This window comes from Theropithecus gelada, chromosome 20 (genome assembly GCF_003255815.1).
Source record: "Theropithecus gelada isolate Dixy chromosome 20, Tgel_1.0, whole genome shotgun sequence".
NCBI lineage: Eukaryota > Metazoa > Chordata > Mammalia > Primates > Cercopithecidae > Theropithecus > Theropithecus gelada.
Window position 1 is genome coordinate 68,485,304 of NC_037688.1, and position 26,151 is coordinate 68,511,454.

General features: G+C 37.4%; 1 protein-coding gene across 4 annotated transcripts in view; it reads right to left on the reverse strand.

Moving 5' to 3' along the window:
• Window positions 1–26,151, reverse strand: part of MRTFB (myocardin related transcription factor B) — a 195,783-nt gene that overhangs the window by 73,844 nt on the left and 95,788 nt on the right. Inside the window, exon 1 of one of the 4 annotated variants that reach the window (XM_025370714.1) lies at window positions 4,475–4,793. The exons of the other annotated variants lie outside the window; for them this stretch is intronic. Coding sequence (XP_025226499.1) covers window positions 4,475–4,595 — 121 coding nt within the window. The 5' untranslated portion in view covers window positions 4,596–4,793. Of the gene's footprint in view, window positions 1–4,474; window positions 4,794–26,151 lie in introns of those variants that run through there. 4 annotated transcript variants of the gene reach the window in all.

Below are 26,151 nucleotides of genomic sequence, written 5' to 3' on the forward strand. Positions count from 1 at the left end.
CCAAGAAATATTATGGGGTTAATAGCAAAGACAGTACAGATCTATATTACACGAGCATAAGGTGAAATGCCATAGAATGGTACAGATACAGCTACTGGGAATACACAGGAGAGAAGAAATTATCATTAGCTGATGGGATCAAGTGCCTTTCTTTAAAAAACAGCACAGGAATTGGGTTTTAAGAGACAGGGCCTGCAAGGCTGGAGCGAGAGGAGCAAAGCACTGAGTAACGTTGTCCGGAGCTTTCTGTGAGGGCAGAAATGGAAATGTTCAATGCAGCAGCCACTAGCCACATGTAGCTCCTGAGTAGTTGAAATGTGGCTAATGTGACTGAGGAGCTCAATTTTTAAAACAATTTATTTCATTTTAATTTTTTTAAATTTAAGCAGCCATATATGGAGAGTTGACAGTACAGGTAGACTATGCATAATTTCCTTCATTTAAAAAAGTTCTGGTGCTTTGGTAAAGTGATTTATTTAATCTTGATGTATTTCCAGGTTGGATTATTCGTAATATCTCAGACAAATGTTCATTTTCTTCTCAAAGCTACCACAGACACATCCCAGTACAGTATGTTAATTTACTGCATTGCTGGCTGGGCCACCTACCATAAGCTTTCACGTACTTCATCTTGGCTATTAGCCAGTGTGTGGCAGAACTGGAAATGTGGCCCCCCAAGTCTGTAACTCCTCCCCACTCCCTTGACACTCATGGTTGAACCACACAATGACAGGAGCCCAGGTCCCCAGGTCACTTCTTGGAGGACAGCTGTCTAGGATAGTTGTCCTGCCCACACTGGACTATGTTTTGAGCAAGTAATGCACTTTGAATGGTTAAAACACTGCGATTGGGGGTTGTCTGTTAGGGCAGTTTTAGTCAAAGTAATCAACACATAACTCAATTTTCTTTCTGTAGTATCTTATTTTTCACCATTACAGAGTCCTTTATATCAAATATCATTTTTTCCTCTTAAAATTCATTTGCCTATAATAAATATGGAACATAACGAGCTAGTAGCTTTAGAATTATGATTCATTTATCTCAATAATGACTCAGGTTAAAACATTTATCTGAATTAAATCATCTCAATTTATTTGATTTTTTTCCTGAAAATTCATAATTATCAATTCTTCAGTAGTCATGTGAGAGTGGTTTGTAATACTCTTCTTAGTTGTAGATCCAGAAATTAAAAGCTCATGTATGTTGAGTGTAATTAGAGAATGTTTGAAGCCGTTTGTAGACAAGTTAAAAGTTGAGATTTCCTATTGCTGCTTTGACAAAAGAAACTAGTCTAAGGAGAATTTTCTATTTTGAATTTGTTCAGGGGAATTCATGACATTTACTGCTGTTCTCTCATACAGGAGAAAATAATTAAATTTTCCAACCACATACACTGGCTGGTATTTATCAAAAAGCTTATATAAGCATCAACAAAGCTGTGAGATGATATGCTTTATTATCCAAACAATTCTCTGCGTGATGACAACTATTCACAGGTGGTCAGCAGTTAGAACTTTTTCCTCTTTTAAATTTTCAAAAGGTATTACTAAATTTTCTTGTTAAGGCATTCCATCAATTCTTGAATCCTACAATGTTTGCTAATAAAGGCTGTTTTCCCCTCATAATAATTTCAGCCAACTAGCACTGTCAACAATTACAAGATTCTAAAACATCCCAATATAAGGAAGTAAGCAAGCAACTACTTGAGAAGCAGAGTGGCCTTCCAAGCCCTGAGAGTAGACACATATCAGACATATGAGAGCCCAAGCTTGTGTCTATGTGATTAAAAAATTAAATGAACCCAAATTTATCCCTCCTTCATTACCCAGAAACTTATAATTCAGACATTAAAAAAATTCTAAAGGTCGCTCTTTCAAACAACCCAAAAACAAGTTTTCCAAAAATGAGTAGAAAACCACTGTTGATATAAAATATGATAAATATTTTTAATCAGTGTCCTTTAAAACATGAGGTATAAACTATTGGGGATATTATTAATAGTCATTTATATATTTGTCTCTTTTGACAAAACAGCACAGATCTAATTTGACTCCAGGGTATCTTAGAGTAAAAAGTTAACCAAAAGTATTTGAACAACTGCTGCCATCTCAATCAACTTCCAATGGATTCATGTAAACGATGCAGGACCCAATACTTAAAAGCAGATGAAGTTAACCAGGAGCTTGTCCCAAAGTTAAATTCTACAAATCTGATGAGCTAAACATTGTTGTTCATCTGCAGGCAGGATCAGTGACATACTGAATATTGGGAGTTCAGTTTTGCAAAGAGAACCAAGTTATTTTTATATGACTCCAAATTTTGATAGTGCCTATCATTTTTATTTTTTCCATTCTAATTAAATCCAGATCTAATCCTTTCAATGTCACTAACTTTGAGGCAGCAAATCGCCCTTAATGTCTATATACGTTATTTTAGCTTCAACCCTATCTATTAGATGAGTAGAATCTATTAAATGAGTAGAAATATTTAGTCTGTTGAGATATAAAGCAAAACCCAGTTCAGTGCAACTACAGAAAGACATTAATTTTATCATCCGATTATTTCTGTGGAGTGTTTTAAAGTTTCTCACCTCTACCTCTTTATATCAATGAATTTAACAAAACAATAAGATATATAAGACTTGTGTTTTGTAAATATATGCAGGATTTTAAAATTTAAATTTTAAATAGAAGGAAAAAGAAATATGAAAAAAGCAAGAAGAGAGATGAGAAACTGGTATTAACGAGGCATCTTATAAAATCACTCTTAGGTATTGTTTCTCCTCATTGTACAAACGAGGAAGTTAAAGCTCAGAGTAGTAAGCTTGTCCAGGATCACAAACCTGGTAAATGGTGAATGTAGGATTTGAATTCAAGTATTTCTCACTCCAGGGTCTATGCTGCTTTGCCATTATACTATTGCACCTGTATAAATCGAAAGTATGGTCAGAATTGTTATGGAAAGAATCTGTACATTATGTAATTGTCTCAACTCTATTTTGTGGTTCCTGTTGATGATTCCCTTACTCTGTTTTTATATTTTTAATCCTTGCTTTCTATGTGCCTTAATCCCATTGCTGTTGTGACATCTTTTTATTTCTCCTATTGTTTTCCTCTACTTTCCTAGTTTTTCAAGTACACAAAAATGTTTTAAATTTATAGTATTATTAGGAGCTTGACACTTGAACTTGACTTAAATGATAGATAATTCTCAAACTTTTAAAAAATTAATGATTTAAGAAATTTAAGTTTCCTTCAATGAGTCTCCAGAAATGCGTCCTCAAAATTCCACTGGCATTGATTTTTATAAAAATCGACAGTAAGACATGCTGTGCACAAGCAGAGGCAACTCCATTGTTTGGTTCCTAGCAACAGCTATTTATACTTCATTGTGTGTCATTTATTTCGACCTAGGAGTTCTTCCTACCCATACACAAAAGTAGTTCAACTCCAGCAAGTCTAACTCTTGTTTCTTCTTCTTATCTTTTAGAAGAAGCTCAAAGCACTACTTAGGCCAATTAAGTGTACATTTACTCTCTGGGTCTCTACAAGACAGGCAAGAGCGAGCGGGGAGGCGAGGGGGTGGCTGATGGCAGCAGCTGAAAAAGGGTTGTTGTGGGTTTTTTTGCTTCCCAAAGATGACTAGGAAACCAATTTTCAAATTAAACAAGCATTGAGAAGAGTGACCCTCATGTCTCAAATTCAGGAAAACTTACTCTCTGTAGACCCTGAATTTCTTCAACACTGGCTACAGGAAGGCAAGCTGTGTACCAGTCTTGCCATGCTTCCGTATGCCAGGACAGAGGACAGCAATGCCCACACATTTGGCTCTTTCCTTAAATCAGTCAGTGAGGTGCCTGTGCAGTGTTTACTAACAATAATAAACGACCGTATTTATTCTCAAGCTTATTCTTTGCTTGCTTTGTTACAAAACAAAATGAAGCTATGCAATGTGCTTTTTAAAACAAAAACGATGCTATGCGCATTACAACCAATTAACCTATCATTGTAGGATTTAAGAGCTAGCTACCTTCCTGGTTTTAAACAGTAAAAATCATAAGCATCTTAACTGAAAAAATGAATTTTGCTGGAATTATGTGTTTGGAAACCTAAAAGAAGCAGTGTTCTCACTAACATAGAAAAGGAAATGGCCTCTCCGAAGAGAGGGAAGAGAAAAAAAAGGAAGAAAATATACAAAATGAACCTGGGAAGATTTTACTAAAATGAGGACAGGCTGTACAAGTACCCTTACTGTATTAATTACTGCAAAAGCCCTACAATTCCATCAGCTAATGAATCTTTAGTAACAGCTACCCAGAACAGCATTAAGCTTTCATTTCAAAGAACTTAGAACGTGTAAGGTACATGAGTGAACAGAGAGAGCAGACACACGGCATGGTAACAGACAGACACGCTCAGTTGGCTGACCAGAATATGAATTTGGCAGTTTTGCCCCTGTCCACGGACAGACTGACCTTCCTTGAGACTTTTCTGGTTGCTCCCCTCAAGGCATTCCTTTTCTTTTAATGGTTCAAAATCCCCAGCAGTTAAAATCTCTGGGAAGCCCTGTTGCTGCTTCTTGGAGCTATCGATCATGGTGAGAGGCTTCTGGAGACAGGCAGCATCAAGCAGGAGAAAAGCTTAATTTGCAGAAGAGCGAAGTGTGGTGCTCAGAACACTCTGGTCCCTGGGTCCCTGGTTGCTCCCCACAATACCCCAATCACTGGCCAATTATGTCTTTAAGCAGCTGAAGGCAGCCATTACCCTTTAGTTCCCAGCTTGACCTGCAAATACACTCATGCCGCTGGAAGCCCTTAACTCTCTCCCACGTCGGGAGGCAGAGCCACACAGGCACGATTCTAAAATCCCACCCCTTTTCCCAGCCAGCCCCCTTTCCCTTGCCATTCCAGCTTCCCCCGCGCTGGGGACTTCAATCTGCAGTTTGATGGTCCGAATCATCTGACAAACACTGAGTCAAGCAGTTAAAAATAAATCTTCTAGTTGTTAAAAGAGAAGACTTTGCTGATACCTAAGAAGACAAATTGCTGCCTGTGGTCTCTCTCCTGCTCTCTATAAACACAGCCACAGGCTGTGGAAATACTTTATACTGGCCAGACAAGCACATCCATTACTCATTAAGTTCTCCAGCTACACAAACGGCAGTCTAGGGCATCTGAAGGAAGCGGCTCTTATCTCCGCAGAGGCACACACTGAATAAACATGCTACCAGCATATGTGAATGAAGACAGAGTCATTTCACTACCAAAGTTCTTTTGTGGTGTGCTTTGTGCTGCATATGGCTCTTCCTGGCAAAGCCGATGCTCTTTGTAATAGGGAAATGTACTGTAATTGCAGCTTTCTTCCTTTGGCAATTCAGACTCAAGCAGCAGTTTTCCTTAGTGCCACTAGTCGGCTGGGAGAGTTAACATCGCCATGATTTTTTTTTAAGGAAAATTCTCCTCCCATGCATTAAAAGTGGCAACACTGAGAGCTTCTATTTCATAACAGAGTAAACCAACGACCAGCCCAAGTTTAATTTTACATGAGCTATCAAGGATGGGCACCTCTCCTGCAAGTCACAGGCTGCTGTTCACTGTGTATAGGGACACTGCTGGCAGGAAATCTCTAGATACAGGAATTCCAGGCAAATGTGGAGATAAGCCTGTCTCCAAATACTCCAGATATATATCTCTGTAGCCAAAATAATCTGATTTTTAAAAAATGGTTCAAAGTGTGTTCCTTTGCAAAGAGTTTCCATAAAACCCATCAGAGGTTATAAGAGCAGTAGACTGTGAATACTGTTACATGAGGTTCTGTTTTGTCCACTTTTTGAAAAATTTTTTAAAATAACTTCTAGCAGAGTGCTTGGAATATTAGGTGTTCTCAATAAACATTTGCAGCATGGTTGAGTGAATGAATTAAAGCAGAAGACAGTGTATCAGGAAAACTTCCTTTAATAATACCCAGAATTCTAAAGAAGTCCTGGGTCAATAACTAAGAATCACTAATTTTAGATGAGCAACTAAATAAGTTCTCTAAAGGAAGCACATTTTCTCTTTAAAAGAAAATATACAGACACATTTTAATCGTGCACCTGATGAAACCCTCCTGTGGGATAAAGGCTTACATGTTTACAGACAGAAAAATCAATATTCTTTCCACCACTTAAACACAGGTGGGACTGGATGAAGTATTCTCTCCTTTGTCCCTGATTCCAAGGCTGGTATGCACTAAACCCATATTGTTCTAGAAAGATTGCTATCTATCCTTTTTCAGCATCTCACAGGACATGCTTCTTGTCAACTGAAATTCCTTCTGAAGCAATTTAAGTCCATCCTTGGCAGTCCAAACCTTAGCAGGAACAAATATTGACAAGCTTATCACACTCTCAAAAATGCCCTCAAACGTTCTGTTACTATCTCTGACCCCAACACTTGTATTCTAAAGAAACTACTCCTGCACTTTTAAAGGAGTAATAAAAATAACCATAATTCTTTGAGGACATTCTTTAGGTGGGTCGCTTAATTAGATGTTTTGCAAAATTCATCTAATTTAACCCTCCACAATCCGTGTGGTCACTATGATTATTTGTGTACGTTATAGACATTTTACATGCCAAGGCTCAAGTCACAAAGCTTGTAAGTAGCAGGTATGGAATTTAACCAGTCTTAGTTCTCCAAAGCCCAAGTCTGTCTGTGGCCTTGCCCTGCTTTCTGTCTTCTAGAATATGCTCCAGCTCCAGGTTTTAATTTCATCTTGAGACAGGGTTAACAGCAGAAGCCATGACTTTGATGGTCCCCTAGTAATTCTACTCCTGGTGAGAGAAAAGCAAGCCAACATAATCATACTAAAATGATTTTATGAAAGCATTTTAATTACTCATGAAATAATAATAGCAGCCAACTTGATTCAGTGCTCACTGTATGCTACAGACTATATTATCTCATTTATCCTACTGCAAGACTTGTGAGTTCAACATTATTTTCCCAATCTACACATGGGAAAATGCAGGCTTAAAAAAATCAGCGGTGGGTCACGCCTATAATCCCAGCATTTTGGTAGGCCGAGGTGGGCGAATGACTTGAGGTCATGAGTTTGAGACCAGCCTGGCCAACATGGCAAACCCCCATCTCTACTAAAGATACAAAAATTAGCTGGACATGGTAGCACATACCTATAATCCCAGCTGCTCGGGAGGCTGACGCAAAACAATCGCTTGAACCCGGGAGGCAGAGGTTACAGTGAGCTGAGACTGTGCCACTGCACTACAGCCTGGGCCACAGAGTGAGACTCCATCTCAAAAAAAGAAAATCAAATACTTTGTCAGAGGTGGCATATCTTGTAAGCGGTGGCCAGGATTCCAAAGCAAGCAGCTTGGCTCCAGGGCCTACATGCTTAATTACTTTGCAAAAACAATAAACTCCAACATTTTTTTTTTTTTTTTTTTAATTTCAGGATGTTGCTTTTAAATTCTGAAAAATGCCCAACTGTTTTTAGGCCACAAGCCTATAAATCTGAGTAGATGCACAACTACACCAGCCACTTTAAAATTCTTTACCATATCTGTGTGTGTATGTATCTTCAGTGTGTGTTAAATGGGTTTTTAAAAAGCTATCTTTTAAGAAACCTCTGCATGCTTATTTTTATATCTAATAGATATCAAAATCCCAACAAGAAAACACATTATTCTGCTATAGGTTTATATCAAAAGTTATGTCTTTGTAATTCTCAAGGAAAGTAATTTCTCTAGTGGTGAACGTGCCTGAAAGAACATTTAGTTATTTAAAAATTTTTTTTGAAATAATTTCGAATTTACAGAGCATTTCCCCCAGAATCATCTCTGAATAGGTTCTAACATGATACTTCTTTACCCTAAGTGTTCTAGTGTGTAATTCCTACAAACAAGGATATTCTCTTACAGAACCAAAATATTGCTTAGTCAGTATAGATATATCAAATTAACATTGATAAGACAAAAAGCAAACACATAAAAAGAGGAAACAAATTAACACTGATATATCCGCATTCAAGTTCCACCAATTGTCCCAACAATATCATGTATAGTAAAAGGATCCAAACCAGGATCACATATGGCATTGAGTTCTTAAGTCTCTTTAGTTTTTGTCCATCTCTAACATTCTCTCAGTCTTTCTTCACCTATCTTTCCTTGAATTTTGATGATTACAGGCCAGTTATTTTGTAGTATTATCCTCAATTTGAGTCTGTCTGTTGTGTCCTTATGAAGGTTCTGGTAATGCATTTTCAACAGGAATACCCCAGAAATAATGATGCAATTATTTGCATCCTATCAGATAATACACAAATTCAAGTATATTCAGTAATTGTCTCAAAACTGATGATGTTTATTTTGACATCTTGGTACTGGCCAGATTTCTCCATGGTGAAATTATTCTTTTTGTATATAATTATTCTGTAGGAAGGTGCTTTGAGAACAAGTCATTGGTGTACTTGGCTAAATTATTTATCACTATGATGGTTGCCAAATGGTGAATTTGAAAACTCCATCATTCCCTCTTCATTTATTAGTGGCACATCCTGCTATAAGAAAAAAAAATTCTCTTCACATGGTTTATGTTCCCTATTTACAGTCTCCTATTTCATGCAATAGCTTATAATCTGTGACTTTCATTATTTATTTTGATGCCCAAATTGTCCCAGATTTGGCTAGTGGGAACTCCCACAGTTCCTTACTGTCACAATTCTATCATTCTTTGAGCAGTTTCTTATCTTCTTACTCCCTGGCACAAGATGTCCCAGGCTCATCTTGTACTTTTTCCCTGCCTTGTTTAGAACCCACGGTCTGAATGCTAGGTCTGCTCACTGCTGCAAGGATGTCGCTGTTCCCAGGCCTTCTCTGCAGACAGAGCTGGGGAACATGTCTGAGTTTATATGTATATGGATGTATACACACACATCTACATAACATGTATATCTCTATATATGAATGGATATAAATATACATCTATATTTAAGTACATATGTCTGTATTTATTTATATGTATTGAAAACCATGAGTTCATTCCAGTGCCTCCAATTCCATTCCAGTGCCACAGGTTCAGTTTTTTTTTTTTTTTTTTTCCCTGTATTTGTGGCCCCTTCTCCTACAGGGAGAAACCTGTCTCCCATAGCTTCTGCCACTCCACTCATGGACACCCTGTATACATCACCACTGCCACTGCCGTGGCTAAAACTGTGCAGAAGCCTCTTCACCCTACACTGGCCTGCCTCCCCCTCTCCCACAGGGCAGCTGCCCAGCTCAGCCCCACACAATGCCTTTTGGGATGAATTAGGGACAGATGGAGGAGACCTGCAGTATCCCTCAGTATGAGAAGCCCACACCACTGTCACCTGAATTGCTTTCCAGTAGGTTTGCCCTTGTTCCTTACTATATATGGTACATCATCTTCACTGTCATTTGGCTCTAATGTCACGAGTGACATTTAACTTCAAATAATATGTGATGAAAGTCACTTCTGCTATGATAAATCTGCTTCCACAGTGTGTGTTTGTATGCACACTGAAAAAGAGCTGTTTTAGTATGAAAGAGATGACCATAAATCAAGTCCATTTTCCCACCACCCCAAGCAGATATTTAATAAGTGTGAGAAAAACTGTATGGCTTAGAGAATAGGAACAATCCAAGAAAGTCTTCAGGGAATCAGAATACAAACAAATGCAGCTCAAGGGACTTACACAAAAACTTGGCAGAGTTAATATATGCATATAAAACTACTGATAAAAAGAGTATTGCTGTGATGATACTGTACTTCACTATGAAAAAACCTGATAATATTTTCAACTAGGCAATGTTTCACAATGTAAAAACATTCAAGAGTAATGAATAAAATAATTAGTAACAAATGCAAAGAGACGGGGAAATACTGAGGCATACTTTTCTGGTAGCATTCTTGACACAAAGATTGAGTAAAGATGACCTTTTCTTTTCATTTTCTGTGTCTCAGTACTTGGTAATAGATCCTCAGCAGCTATTCACTCAAGTGAATAATAGTAAACTTTGCAACTTCCTTCGCAAAGGCTGAGTCAGAGTATTACAAAATCTACACAGATAATGAGATTGGATGTATTAAGGAAGGAAAATTTCAGTCTAGGGTACACGTAAATTTTTTTTCCTGTTACCATATTTTTAGTAAAATACATATTTGATCCATGTTTTTCTTCCTTTTAACTTTATAAACACCACCGTAAAATACTATACCTTTAGATCGTTACTAAATGGTTACGGTAAATTCCAACTATTAATTTAAAAAAAATTTTTTTTTTTTAAACAAAGGACAATTAAAGAGTGTTATCTCTCAAATCAGATAGCATGTATTAAAAGTTCTTTACAGTTATCACTTTTAAAATATATATTGAAAAAGTCCTTCATTTTATCACTTTAAAAATATATACTGAATATACAATACTTCAGATGTAAACAGATTAGCAAATTAGCCCCTATGAAAACCGCTGTTTCATAAGGAAGGATACATTTTTCTGACCTTTCTAGGGTAATAAGATTTTGAAGGAAAACATCCATGTTTCACAGTTAAGTACTGCAGCAGAATTGAACACCACAACAGGGCAAAACAGTCTGATCATTGGTTTGTCATTTGTGCTTGTTGTCCCCCACCCCGGAACAGACCGGCACACTAGCACATGCGGCACCTCCCTCCCGGCCAGGTTTGCTTCACCCTTTCTGAGGACAAGAAAGGCAGTGAAGGTTTTTCAGGGTTGGAATTTCCCCATGCATGGTCTCATGACTGGCCTGTGCTCAGACTGAGGGAGAGTGCTGTGTGGGACAAGGGAATGGCAGCACGGGCAGAGGACAGCTTGCGTGGCTCCTCAGGCAGCCGTTCACATGGTGGCAGCAGTGTACAACACAAATGGCGGCAGTGTGCAACACAAGCGTTCTGACTACACTTGTGTAAGAGACTGGGGCCATTTGTCTCTTCCTGCTCAAATCGTTAGCATGAGTAATCAAGAAATGACAGAACACACTTTTATCAACTTAGAAAAAGTCATTCAAATCCTTTCTCCATTTCTAAGCTTTACAGTTACTTATATAAATACAACTGGCTACTAGATTTACAACAAAGAGCTTTCCTCAGATGATATGATCAGTCTTCCTCAAATTCTGAGATAACTTCCCTAGCTATGGATATTTGAAAGACTTTTAATGTCATTTCATCACCTCATTGATACAAATATGTCTAGACCTCATTAATGTAACCCACTGAGGGCCAATGTGCATTTACTAAGATCATTCTATGCACTGGGGACATGTTAGGTGTATGTGGGACACAATCTCTGTCTCTTAAAGAATATAGTCTATAGCTTTTAACAATTTCTGACTGCCACTTTCCCCTCTTTTCCATTCTTTTGCTTTTATTAGAATGTTCTTTATACTAGTGCTTCTGTAATTATCTGTGGTTAAGAGAAATATTTTAAAACTTCCAATCTGCTGTAGATCAATATGTGGTCCCACCATGCATTGCTAGTATACTGGGTCACGTTAGTTTGGTAATAACCAGACTAATTTGCACTCTGTTGAACAAGAGGAATCCACTAATCAAGCACTTGAGCGTCTCACCAGTGTTGTGCTGCCGTCAAAGTTTCTAAATACTCCCGGTTTCTCAAGTTACCTCACAGAAGAATAACAAAAAGCCTGTAGGATGGCACAGCACACGGACCACGCTGACTAGCACTGCTTTCTACTCATCGACTTCAGTCTAGTCCTCTGACCACTCCCCAGACTACTAGTTCATGCCCTACTTACATCCTCTTGAGACTTAGTTTTAAGTCTAGGATAAACTATCTCAACCACTAAAGTCTTTCAATGTCTTGATATTCTGCCATTGCTCCTTGCTTATCCCCTGCTCACAAATGACTAATCTTAGTCAAGCAGTCAATCACAGAGTCTCAGGATTTCGTAGAACAAGCACTAGGACATAAATTTCCCGAGTCCAAAGATGTATTCTTGGGTATTCATGAACTCCTTATGGAAATGTATGCAATTTGTTTTCATTTTGTTAACCTGGAAAAAAAAAATCTCCTTGATCACCTGGATGAGTATTTTATAGTCAAGTGTTGTCATACAGTAACAAAACCAGACATTGTGAGAATGACATGTTTGAGCCCAGAGAAGGCAAAATGATAGCCAGACTGTAATAGTTTGAACAGAGAAAAGGAATGGGATCTATGACTCATGATAGCATAAACCAGTGATAGAGCAGTAAGGACCACTGTCAGGTGTCAAGCAGCAATCACATTTATGTAAAAATGCATCATGTCACAGTAAGTTAATATTGATTTGAATTTCATTAGCATTGTAGATTTCTATAATTAATATGCAAAGTGTTTCAGTTTTGTCATTGTATAAGTGCTACTAAGTACAAGGCGTTTACACTTCATTCATTTATAATTGTACATAATTCAGCAATGTTATATTAACAAAAATTAAGTCATCTGGCTGGCGCGGTGGCTCATGCCTGTAATCCCTGCACTTTGGGAGGCGAAGCTGGGTGGATTTCTTTTATTCGGGAGTTCAAGGTCAGCCCGGGCAACATGGTAAAACCCCATCTCTACAAAAGAATTAGCCAGGTGTGGTGGCATGCGCTTCTGGTCCCAGCTACTTGGGAGGCTAAGGTGGGAGGATCAGTTGAGCCCAGGAGGTCAAGGCTGCAGTGAACTGAGATGGTGCCACTGTACCCCAGCCTTGTGGATAAAGTGAGAACTTGTCTCTGGGAAAATTAAAAAAAAAATCCCCTGCCCCCCACACACTGAAAAGTCAAACTAATCATCTAAAAACTGTTTTTAAAAGGTCTGTATATTACTTGTGAAACACTAGTCCACCGTATAACTCAAATGGAGAGAGGAGATCCTAGTGCTTGGCTTACACAACACTCTCTTAAAGTGGGAATTAAGCATTTGCCTTTGTTTACCTAATCTGACTGACTGTCCTATTTTATTATCTTGGGAGTTATGGCAAAGGTAGAGAACAACAAAAGCATAGCTTGAGAAGTTAAGGAGCCAAGATGACTACCAAATCCAATATGAAGTTATGCCATGCCCCCATATAAACTCCAAAATGTTTCCTTCATCTCTTACTGACTTTGAATCTCCTGCACCTCTGTTCCATAAAGCATTTTCATTTTCCTCAAGATTACACTATGTTACCATCCTCATAGCTTTCTCAGCAAGTAACTTGGGCCCCTAGATTCGCTACCAATATTGAGATCTTCAGACATAAATTCTACAGCACGTTCCCACTCCCATCCTTCCTTCCATCTTTGAGGAAGAAGTAAATTTTTTTCTTGCCGTAGGGAATCCAGACAATTTGTTTAGGTCTGTAATCCCTCCTGCCTACTTACAAAACTGTGATCAATGTACTATACCTCTCCACTAGGATCCTTTGTGCCTACCAAGATATTTGCATTTTCCCTCAACTCCTCTTTTCTAATCTCCTAAGATTTGGACTTTCCATTTCTGCACCATCTCTCTTAATAATTTCAAACTGTGTACTGGCATCAACTATTAACTCTAAACACCCACCAATGCACATATACACATGCATACACCTTACCTCTGGTTCATGTACTTCTTGCTTTCTAAATAGCAGTTTCTAAATGAGTTTTCTTTTCATTCTTTTTTTTTTTAAAGACAGAGACTTGTTCTGTTGTCCAGGCTGGAGTACAGTGGTGCAATTATTACTCAATGCAGCCTCGACTTTTCAAGCAATCTTCGCTTTTCAACCTCCCCAGTAGCTGGGTCTACCGGCTCATGCCACCATGCCCAGTTAATCTTGTTTTTCAGTAGAGACAAGGTCTTGCTATGTTGCTTAGGCTGGTCTCGAACTCCTGGACTCAAGCAATCCTCCTGCTGCAGCCTCCCAAAGTGCCTAAATGAGTTTTCTTTCTGGAGTTCAGATATCCTTGATTTTAAGATTACATACTATACTTAAGACTAAATCATCTAATTTGAAGACAGGCTTTTGCTAGGTGGAAAAACAAAGATTAAAAAACAAACAAACACAAACCCAAAACCTACAACAGCGAGTAATGGGTTAGCCTAGACCTCAGGTTGGTCCAGCTCTGGACAATGTACTTAAAAACCATGCCATGCTATCTTATTCATCTCTGCAGTCCCAATGCCTTGGATGCTATGACTGCTTAATTAATGCTGCCTCTATGAATAAACAAATGCCACTCAACTGACCAAACCTCTTCCATGCCTCTCCTCTATCTACCTAAGTCAGTCCACCTTTCCTAGCTTGGCATTCAAAGCCATCAGTGCTTTGTCTCCCACCTTCTTGACCAGCGTTATTAACTCCCTACATTTTCCCTATGCTTCAGCTAATTCGAACTACTTGGTATTCCCTAATATACTCTGTATTGTCCTTGTTTTTGCACAAGTTTTTTCTTCTTGGATTTCCCTATTCCCTACCTCTGCCCATGGAAACTGTACTTAAACAATCTTCAAGAACTAGTTCCAGTATCAGTCTCTTTCAGAAGCTTTCCAGATGTCTCTCTCCACGCCTGAGAGTCAGGTCTATTCCTCTGCATACTCTGAACACTCATGATACCTGTCAGAGGACTCAGCACGCCATGTGATGACAATAATGAAGATGATGATGCTAGTTGTTACTGTTTATATGCCACTTACATTTTACAGCACTATATTTATGCATGGTGTTAAGTGCTTTTAATGTATTAACTCAAGATTATTCCACTCAATAGCTCTCTCTACTACTATCTCCATTTTACAGTGAGGCAATGAGAGGTGGAGTCACTTGTCCAGCTACACAGCTTTTAAGAAGTAGAACAGCAGATTTTTAAACTTAGTATGGTTTCAGTCTAGCTTTGTTCATTGGGTTCTGTGAGGAAATTAAGCCCTAATACCCAAAGGCATCCACTGTATATAATAAATTCACTTCTCTCCTAAGAATCTAAAATGGTATTTGCTATGTCATCCTTGGGAGAACTGAGAAAACAGTCACAGAAATCACATTAGTAGGGTTTAATTCTCTGGGCTGAGAAAGGCTGGATATGTTTAACCTTTTATACTTTCTCTCAACATCAACACTTGTCTGTATACTTTTCATATTCCTGAAATCCCTTACCTCATCTTCATAACTTTTATAATCTTTAAGAGCTGGAACTGTATCTCATTTATCTTATTCCTATAAGATCTATTCCAGTGTTTTAGCAATTTTTACATGGTCAAGTTTCTCTTTAATTAAATAAATTCTTATATTTAGCAGCCCAGGCGAGTTAATAAGCATCTTCCTTATAATCAATCAACTAACAACAAAAACTACTTGTTATATATTTTTTGGTTGTATTTAAAAGACATCTCAAAATCAATTTTGCTGAGATATAATAAAGACAATAAGGTGTATCCATTTAAAGTATATAAATTAGTGAGTTTTGATGGAGACATGCACCTGTGAAACCAGTCACATTTAAGACACAGGATCATTTCATCATTCCTAAAAGATTTCTCTTGCCCCTTTGCAGTTTCCAGATAATCACTGATCTGCTTTCTGTCACTATCAATTAGTTTATCTCTTCTAGAATTTCAAGTAAATGGAATCATACAGTGTGTGGTCTTTTAAGTCTAAATTCTTTCCCTTAGCATAATGACTCCGAGATTCATCCGCATTGTTGTACTGAGTAATCCACTGTATGGATATACCATGTTTTGTTTATCCATTCATCTGTTTGATGAACATCTGGGTAGTTTTCAGCTTTGAGCTACTATGAATAAGTCTGTTATGAACATTTGTCTATTAATCTTTGTGTAGATATTTATACTCATTTCTTCTGTGTAAAGGCTTGGTCATGTAGAAGGTGTATGCTTAGTTTTTTTGTTTTGTTTTGTTTTGTTTTGAGGCGGAGTCTTCACTCTGTCCCCCAGGCTGGAGTGCAGTGGCACCATCTCGGCTCACTGCAAGCTCCGCCTCCCGGGTTCGCGCCATTCTCCTGCCTCAGCCTCCCGAGTAGCTGGGACTACAGGCGCCCGCCACCGCGCCCGGCTAATTTTTTGTATTTTAGTAGAGACGGGGTTTCACCTTGTTAGCCAGGATGGTCTCGATCTCCTGACCTCGTGATCCGCCCGCCTTGGCCTCCCAAAGTGCAGGGATTACAGGCGTGAGCCACCGCGCCCGGCATATGCTTAGTTTTTAAAGAAACTGTGGTTTCTTCAATATAAATTTATTGGCAGTCTTATTTGTAATAGCCAAAAACTGCAAACAATCATCTACCCAGAGTGAATGAATAAATAAAAATAAGTAAATGCATAGAGGAGAATGCTACTCAGAAATAAAAATGAACTACATACAACAACAAGGATGAATCTCAAAATTATGCCGAATGAAGCAGACAAAAAGAACACATACCATGTATGATTCCATTTATATATGAATAGTTGCCTAGAGCCTGAGATGGAAAGAGGAATGGATTACAAACAGGCGTGAGGAAGTTTCTAAGGGTGATGAAAATGTTTGTTGTCTTGATTGTGGTGATGGTTTCACAGTTGCATACATATGCCAAAATTCTTCAACTTGAATACTTTAAATATGTGCGGTTAATTGTATGTCAATTATAGTTCAATAAATCTGTTTTTTTTAAAACCCACAATAGTACTTGTGGGAACAGAGAAATTCCTATATGTAATACAATAACCCTGAAACAGTCTCTACTATTACGAAACTTTAATGCAAGAGAAGATTATTTACCTGGGCTTCTAAACCATGAAAATGATTGAGCAGAAATGCTCAAAAGGATCTTAAAAAAGAAATAAAGAAAACCAAAACAAGAAAACCTATTCATCCATTCAAATAAATCCCACCTGTAATAACTGAAGAATGATTTCTACAGTGCACACTGATGGTATAACGCAATGAGCTGTGACTGACAAGCCTATACTATTTTGGTTAACTGATGTGTGTTACAGATCAGGATGGCAAAGGGGTGGTGATCCTGAAAACAGAAAATGTAAAATTCAAGTAAAAAAATTTGTATGTGACAAAGGAAGACACTTTTCTGGGGGGTGGGGAGTAGAGTCTCACTCTGCGGCCCAGGCTGGAGTGCGGTTGCATGATCTCGGCTCACCGCAGCCTCCGCCTCCCAGGCTCAAGTGATTCTCCTGCCTCAGCCTCCTGAGTAGCTGGGATTACACCACCAAGCCCTGCTCATTTTTGTATTTTTAGTAGAGACGGGGTTTTACCACGTTGGCCAGGCTAGTCTCAAACTCCTTGCCTCAAGAGATCCACCTGCCTCAGCCTCCCAAAGTGCTAGGATTACAAGAGTGAGCCAACACGCCTGGCCACGAAGACATTTTTTAATGCTAAAAGCTATATAATCAAAATGAAGCTATAACAGTATGACCATGCACAAAACAACACAACAACCACTGTTACAAAACAAAAAGGACAACAGATCAATGTGACATAGACACAATTAATAGGAGGCTTTAATCTGCCACTCTTAGCACAAGACACATGATGTAGATTCAAAATAAGGATACATAAGGCCAAAATAGCATAATCAATAAAGAGATCTTATTGATACATGTTGAACTGATCATTGCACTGATGACAGTGAATACGTCTTCTCAAATATACATGGAATCCCCCTCCCAAAATTATATATTAAGTCACAGGGAAAACAAGTTCCATAAAGTAAAAAAAATTACAAATAACACTCTGATCTCAATGTAAAACCAGTATAATTAATAAAAACTAAAAAGGATTGTGTATCTTGAAATTAATTACATCTTCTATTAACTCATAAAAAGGGGAAAATACAAACTAAAATAGAAGAATTTCTAAAAAAAAAAAATTGTTTTGTATATCAGGACCTATGGCATGCATTTAAGCAGTGATCAGAGAAAAATTCAAATCTGTAAACCATTATATTGATAAAAATGAAAGAATGAAAATAAAGTACATGACAAAGAGGAAAAAGATTAAAAAACAAAGAACAGAACCCCAGTGACCCATGTGATTATATCAAAAGTTCTATTTTACATGCAAGTGGAGTCCCAGAAGGATGGCAGACAGAGAATGAGGCACAAGACATATTTGCAAAAATAATGCCTGAAAATTCCACGAATCTGAATTTGAAAAACATTTTGAATCTGAAAAACATAAATTTACAGATTCAAGAAACCTGGCAAACTTCAAGTAGGGCAAATTCAAACACATACAGAATTCAGTAGCCTTCAGATATACAAATAAGCAGTTAGAGATTATAATAGTGGAGAAAACTCCATTAATTATAGCAAATAAAGACGATAAAAACTCTTAGGAATGTACTAAACAGGAAACGTATAAAACTCCTAAAAAATACTGAAATAGGCTAGGGCAAATAGAAAGAGAGTCCTTGGTCTTGGATAGGATAACACATCATAAAGATGTCAGTTTCTCTAAGTTAATTTACAAATTTAGTGCAATCCCAGTAAAAACACCAACAAGCGTTTTAATATAGCTAAGGCAAGTTGATACACAAGTTCATATGGAAAAAAAAAAAAAAAAAAAATCCAAGGTAAGCCAGAAAAACAAAGAAAAAGAAAAGCAATGTGGGGGGAGGGGCCTTACCAGAAAAACAAACAAACAAACAAATTCTAAGAGTATCAGAGATCTGGGATCTAAATGTAAAAAAAGAAAACAAATCAAACCATATGAGTATGCTGAATAAATATCGATGGGATTCTTATGACCTGGACATAGGGAAAAGTTTTCACACTGTGACCCAAAATCTAGATGCAATAAAAACAGGACTGATACATTTGGCCACATTAAAGGAAAAACCCAAAAACATACTGAAGAGGAAAGGCTAATAGCTCCAATATGTAAACAACTCTAAAAATTGAAAAGTTCAAAAACCTGACAGAGAAATAAACAGATAATTCATTCTTTCTCTCTCCAAAAGATTCTGAAATGGTCCTTAAACATATTGAAAAGAGGTGTGCCCTTATTCATAATTAGAGAAACAGAACCAAAATTATACCAAACATTAGATGGTAAAAATGTCTGACAACACATTCTGTTTATTCCTCCAGGCTGTGGGGGAATAAACATTCTCTTACAGTGCTGGCTGGAATATAAAGTGATGCAACCCTCTGGGAAAGCAATGTCTAACAAAACTACACATGCATTTTCCTTTTGACCCAGCAACCCTCTCTCTAGGAATTTACCTGACAGATAAATCTCTGACATCATTAAAAAAAAAAAAAAAAAGCCAAAAGTTATTTACCGCAGCAGTTTGTAACAGCAAAATCTTAGAAACAACTAAAATGTTCACACATAGGAGACTGGCTGAATAAAACTATGGTACAACCATACAATGGAATACTATATAGCTGTTAAAAATAAGGAAGATCTTTACAAACTGGTATGAAGTGTTTTTCACAATACAGTGAGTGAAAAAAGCAAACTGCAAAATAGGGTCAATATGTTGCTTCTTGTATGAGAGAGAGGAAATAAAATATAGCTGCTTGTTTGTTGGGGGGAAGTGGTGGGGAAGGAAGGACAAATTAGAAATCAATGAGATTTACTACCTTCACTGGGTGGAGACACAGTGTAGAAAGGATGAAGGGATGGGAACGGGATAGGAGAGAAAGGTGAGGAGTGACACTTCTCTGAGGACATCTTTTTGTATATTTTTGACTTTCAGAACCTTACTAATATTTCAGATGCTCAGAAATGAATAAAATTAGCTAGGATAGAAGACAACCCAAATTTGAACATAAAATAAATGAATGCAACTGCATTTCAAATAACACGAACATGGTGAAGAAAGGACAGAATCAACCTTAACAACTTTTGAATACAGATTTTGACTATATACCTGTAGGCTAAAACCAAAAAGATATGAACAAATATTGAACTCCACTTAGTAGGTATTTTAAAAACAGGTTTGCTGAGATATAATTTAGAAACCATAAAGTTCACATGTTTAAATGTAACACATTTATTTTCACAGTGGAATAGGTTAGCAATTCTAAAACTACTTCATGTATATTCTAGAATTAAACACATAAAATATATTGTGGATAATGGGAGCCAGGTTCTAGGTTCTCACTGTCAGAGAGTGGAGTTACAAATACATAAAGGGGAAAGGCTAAAGGAACCCAGTGATGTGGGAATGAAAATGGAGTTATCACTAAGGGGTATCTGGCTTTTAATATATACAGTGATAGTTCCAGAAACAGAGATGTGTGTATATGTATTTTCTTTTCTTTTCTTTTTTTTTTTTTTTGAGATGGGAGTCTCACTCTGTCACCCAGGCTGGAGTGCAGTGGCGCAATCTCGGCTCACTGCAACCTCCGTCTCCCACGTTCAAGAGATTCTTCTGCCTCAGCATCCCGAGTAGCTGGGATTATAGCTGCCTGCCACCACACCTGGCTGCCTGGGCCTCCCAAAGTGCTGGGATTACAGGCGTAAGCCACCATGCCCAGAGTATGTGTATTTTCTATTTCTGTTCACTAAGAGGATCTAGAAACAATGAACACACCTAGTTCCCAGATCTTAGTTTATAAATACTCTACTAAAAGGTACCACACTTTCTTTGAGAAATGGCTGGCTCCAGGGCTGGGGCAAGAAAAGCTCCAGTTGAGCCTGGAATATTTTGTTGTGCCAGAATGCATACAAATGCTCAGAGAATGACGTCGGGGCCTGTCAAAAGGACATAGAGGCTAGCTTGAAGGAGGTGGCCAAATCTGAGACACTTTGAGCATCAAAATAAATAACAGTAACAGATTATAACCCACAGACTCCATGATTCTATAATCATATAAGTTAATAAAGAGAGGAAGAATGAAAACTTTTTTAAATAGTAGAATGTCATCTGTTAATAAACATAAGGAATGATAGAATTATTACCACTTAGCAATTACCCATATTTAATAACACATTTTTTCAAGGAGACCAGAATACTGTAAAATACTTTCAAACACCGTCAATAAAAGTATAAATAATATATTTCTAGAATAGAAATGGAAATGTATTCAAGAATCCAGAAACAGGTCTAAACTCTTTGACCCTATAATACCTATGACTATTCTAAATGAATATTCTGGAATATATACATACGATACATACTCTGATATGTATGTATAATGGTTTATATGCAATGGTATTCACACCAGCATTAACCATAGCAGTAAATTCTAGGCATGATCTAAACGTTAATCAGGGAGTGATTTAAGTTATGGCACATTTATAATGATATTGTAGAGCCACTGAAATTAGGCTTCAAAATCAAAAAATAATTGAGTGCTTACAATGAGCCAAAGAAGTAACAAGTTATTTTATTTCAAAAGTTTTTGTTTTTTAACAGACAGGGAAAGACAGGGTCTGGCTGTGTCACCTAGGCTGTGGTTTCAAGGGAACCTCTCTCTCGCCTTGGGAGTAGCGGGGACTACAGGCGTGCATCACCACGCCCAACTACTTTTAAAATTTTTTGTAGAGGAGTCTTGGTATGTTGTGCAGGCTGGTCTCGAGTTCCTGGCCTTAAATGATCCTCCTACCTCAGCTTTCCAAAGTGCTGGGATAGGTGCGAGCCACCATGCCCAGCTGAGAGGAATATTTAATAACATGGAAGAATGTTCGCTGTAAGGGTGACAGGAGAAAAGGAAGCCATAAAAACATGATCAGTACGGTCTCCAATTAAAAGAAAAAATCATGACAAAATACTTGAAAATGTTACAGTGGTTATCTGAGTGGTAGGGCTTATAGTTTATTGAAATTCCTTGCCTTTTATCGTTCTGAATTTTATAAATGGTCTATAATGAACATGTGTTATATCTATGATGGAAAAAGGCCAACCCCTAAAAAGACATTTTGTATGTTAAGAAATTTTATTCATTTATTTTTATTGAGATGGAGTCTCACTGTATTTCCCAGGCTGGTCGCAAACCCCTTGACTCATGCAAGCTTCAAGTAGCTGGAATTACAGGCATGCACCACCACACATGGCTTACAATTTCTTTAATTGGTAACCCAAACTGTCTCTTCATAGTAACTGCCTGTGTGTAATTTATTTAAACAAATTTTAAGGTATTATAATTCTAAAAACTGATTTAAAAAATGATAAATTAGAGTTATTTAAAACTAAAGTTTTTGCTCATAAAAAGATAATTCAAGAAAATGAATATGGAAGCCACAGATCAGGAGAATATATTTGTAAAACACATATTTGACAAAGGAATAGAATCAAGGGTATATAAAAAACTCCAAAATTTCATAATTAAAAGACAAAAACCAAGTTAAAAAAATGGGCAAAGTTAAAAAAAGGTGTTTTCGTGCTACTATGTTTTATGAAATATTCAGAATCGGACCTGAATGGGACTGACAATAATCTCAGAGTACAAACAGGCAGGAAAAGCAGAGAATGGATTTGGGGGAAAGAACATAAGAAGAAGCATGGATAATTTGTTCTTACTCAAATAAGGACATTTTAAGCAAACAATGAAGATGATACACTTGCTGGAGTCTTTACAGAGATGTGTACAGGTATCTGAAATATATCAAAAAATGACTGATGGTCGGAGGGGTATAGGTGAGTACACATGAGATAAAACAAAGCATGTTAAAATATTAATGGCAGAATCCAAGTGGGGTGTATTGAGAGCTCACTGTAACATTTCTTTAACTTCCTGTATGTTTAAAAATTACTATAATATAAAGTTGGAAAATACGAGCAAAAGATTTGGAAAAAATCTTTCACATGAATACTAATAAGCACATTAAAAAGTACTCAATATCATTAGATATCATGAAAGTGCAAATCAAAACTTCAGTGAGATATCAATACACACCCATAGGAATGGTTAAAATGGAGAAGACTAACTTTGCCAAATATTGGTAAGAATGTGGCACAACTGGAACTCTCATACATTTATGGGAGTATAAAATGATGCAGCCACTTTTGGGCATGCAGATTCAGAAAACTAAATATTCACCCAGCAACTCCTCTCCCACATATATACCCAAATAAATAAATACCTGTACAAGACTATTCATAGCAGCTTTATTCATACTAGCCTCAGACTGGAAAGTGTCCAGGTGTCCACTAAAAGGAAAATGAATAAACAAACTGTGATCTACTCATACACTGGAATACCACTAAGCAACAACAAAAAAGGACTGATACATACAACATTAATGAATCTCAAAACCATGCTGAATGCAAGAAGCCTTATACAGGAGCATGCATTGCATGATTCTATTCAGATGAAACTTGAAACTGTAAAAAAAAAAAAAAAAAGATAAACCTACCAAACCACAACAGTAGCTGTCTCAGAGGTGCTAGGGTAGAAACTGATTGGGAAAGAGCAGAAAAAAACTTTCTGGGGTGATGGCAATGCTCTATATCTTGGTAAACGTTTCAGGCACTTAGGCATATGCATATATCAAAACTCACCCAATAGTGTGCCTTAGATTTGTGTATTTTGTTATATATAGATAAGCATACACACACACACACACAAACATTTTATCTTTAAAAATGTAAACCACTGACCAATGGAACAGAATAGAGAACTCAGAAGTGACACCACACATCTACAACCATCTGATCTTTGACAAACCCGATACAAAACAAGCAATGAGGAAAGAATTCTCTATTTCATAAATGGGGTTAGGAGAACTGGCTAGCCATATGCAGAAAACTAAAACTAGGCCCCTTCTTCCTTATACAAAAATTAACTCAAGATAGATTAAAGACTTAAATGCAAACTATAAAACCCCTATAAGAAAATCTAGGCAATACCATTCAGGACACAGGCACAGGCAAAGATTTCATGATGAAAACATCAAAAGCAATTGCAACAAAAGCAAAAATTAACAAATGGGATCTAATTAAAGAGCAAAATAAACTGTCATCAGAGCGAATAGACAACCTACAGAGTGGGAGAAAATTTTTGCCATTGATCCATCTGAAAAAGGTCTAATGTCCAGAGTCTACAGGAAACTTAAACAAATTTACAAGAAAAAAAAAAAAAGATTAAAAAGCAGGCAAAGGACAGGATATGAACAGATATTTCTCAAAAGAAGACGTTTATGCGAACAACAAACATCTGGAAAAAAGCTCAACATCACTGATCATTAGAGAAATGCAAATCAAAACCACAACGAGAAACCATCTCACGCTAGTCAGAATAATTATTAAAGAGTCAAGAAACAACAGATGCTGGTGAGGCTGGGGAGAAATAGGAACACTTTTACACTGTTGGTGGGAATGTAAATTAGTTCAACCACTGTGGAAGACAGCGTGGCAATTTCTCACAGACCTAGAACCAGAAATACCATTTGACCCAGCAATCCCATTTTGGGTATATACCCAAAGGAACATAAATCATTCTATTATCAAGATACATGTACATGTATAATGGCAGCACTATTCACAATAGCAAAGACTTGGAATCAACCTAAATGCCCATCAGTGATAGACTGGATAAAGAAAATGTGGTACATACACACCACAGAATACTATGCAGCCATAAAAAGGAACAAGATCATGTCCTTTGCAGGGACATGGATGCAGCTGGAAGCTGTGATCCTCAGCAAACTAACGCAGGAACAGAAAACCAAACATCACATGTTTTCACTTATAAGTGGGAGCTGAACAATGACAACACATGGACACAGGGATGAGAACAACACACACTGGGGCCTGTCAGGGGCGAGTATGGGGGGCCAGAGAGCATCAGGAAGAATAGTTAATGCATGCTGGGCTGAATACCTAGGTGATGGGTTGACAGGTTCAGCAAACCACCATGGCGCACATTTACCTATGTAACAAACTGACACATCCTGCATATGTATCCTGGAACTTAAACAAACAACAAAAATGTAAACCACTTTTGTACTTTACATAAGGATGTTCACTCTGAATCGTTTAGAGGTAAAGTGTACTGATGTTGACGTTCTTTTTTGAAATGCATGAAAAATTTTGATGGACTGATAAGTGGATAAAAGAATACGTATGTAATAAATCAAGTATAGAAAAATGTTAATTATAGAATCTAGGTGTTTATTATATGGATATGTATTGTACAATTCTTTCAGCTTCTCTCTATGGTTGAATTGTTTCAAAATAAGATGTTGGAAAGAAAAAAAAAAAAGAAAACCTACACAAAACCCAAAAAATTTCCTCCTCCACACACAAGGTATCCTTTAATTTCTGTAATTAGAAAGTAATACGTTATCCCATTCTTCTTAATTTCTAAACAGTAAGATTAACATGCACATTTGGAAGTGGCTGCTCTATTTTGCATAGAAAGCAAGTATTATAATTTCTTCTTTCAAAAAATTATGTCCTACTTCTTACTTTCAACTATGGGGAAGGAGAAATAGAAACATATGGCTCTCACTGCACAAATGCTATACCTCTTGTCATTTCAAGTAAAACATCCACAGAGGGTTAAATTACAAAACAGTATCTGAAAAACAGGGAATGCTAAATATTTTACAGAACAAAGTATACCAGAACTGAAAAGATACATATAACAGTAACCACAAATTCAGGTTTAACACCGAAGGCAAAGGCTGTTAACCATTTTATGGCTCAGAACGACAAGCTAAGAACTATTTTCTCTGAATCATCTAGTTGGATGAACAGGGAGAAAGCAGGAGTGCTGGAAGATGGTGTCACATGAACGAGGTTATAGGGATGAGATGGGGAAAGAGGAGGACAGTGAGAACATGTACAAGAAGGCAAAGAGAACAACATGTACAAAAATACCAAGTCCCAAGACAGAATAATGTATGGCAAAGAGCGAGTAGTGCAGCAGGGCTGGAGCACAGGGTGCAGAAGGCAAAGGCGGCCGCATGGCTAGGCAAAGTCTAGGACATCACAGGACACACAGTCTGTAGGGTGTTTGGTCTTTATCCTAAAGGCAAATTGGTGTCACTGAAGAACTACAGACAAGAGTGGCACGCCTAAATACATGCATCAGAAAGATCACTCAGCCATCTTTGGGGTGTAGAGGAGCATCAGACTAGAAAGGAACAGATCAATTAGCAGCCTATTCCAATTCTCCACGGCAGCAAAGATGAAAAAGGAACAGATCAGAAATCACATCTCAGATCATCCTTCTATGCACCACATGCTCTATCCTCAATTGG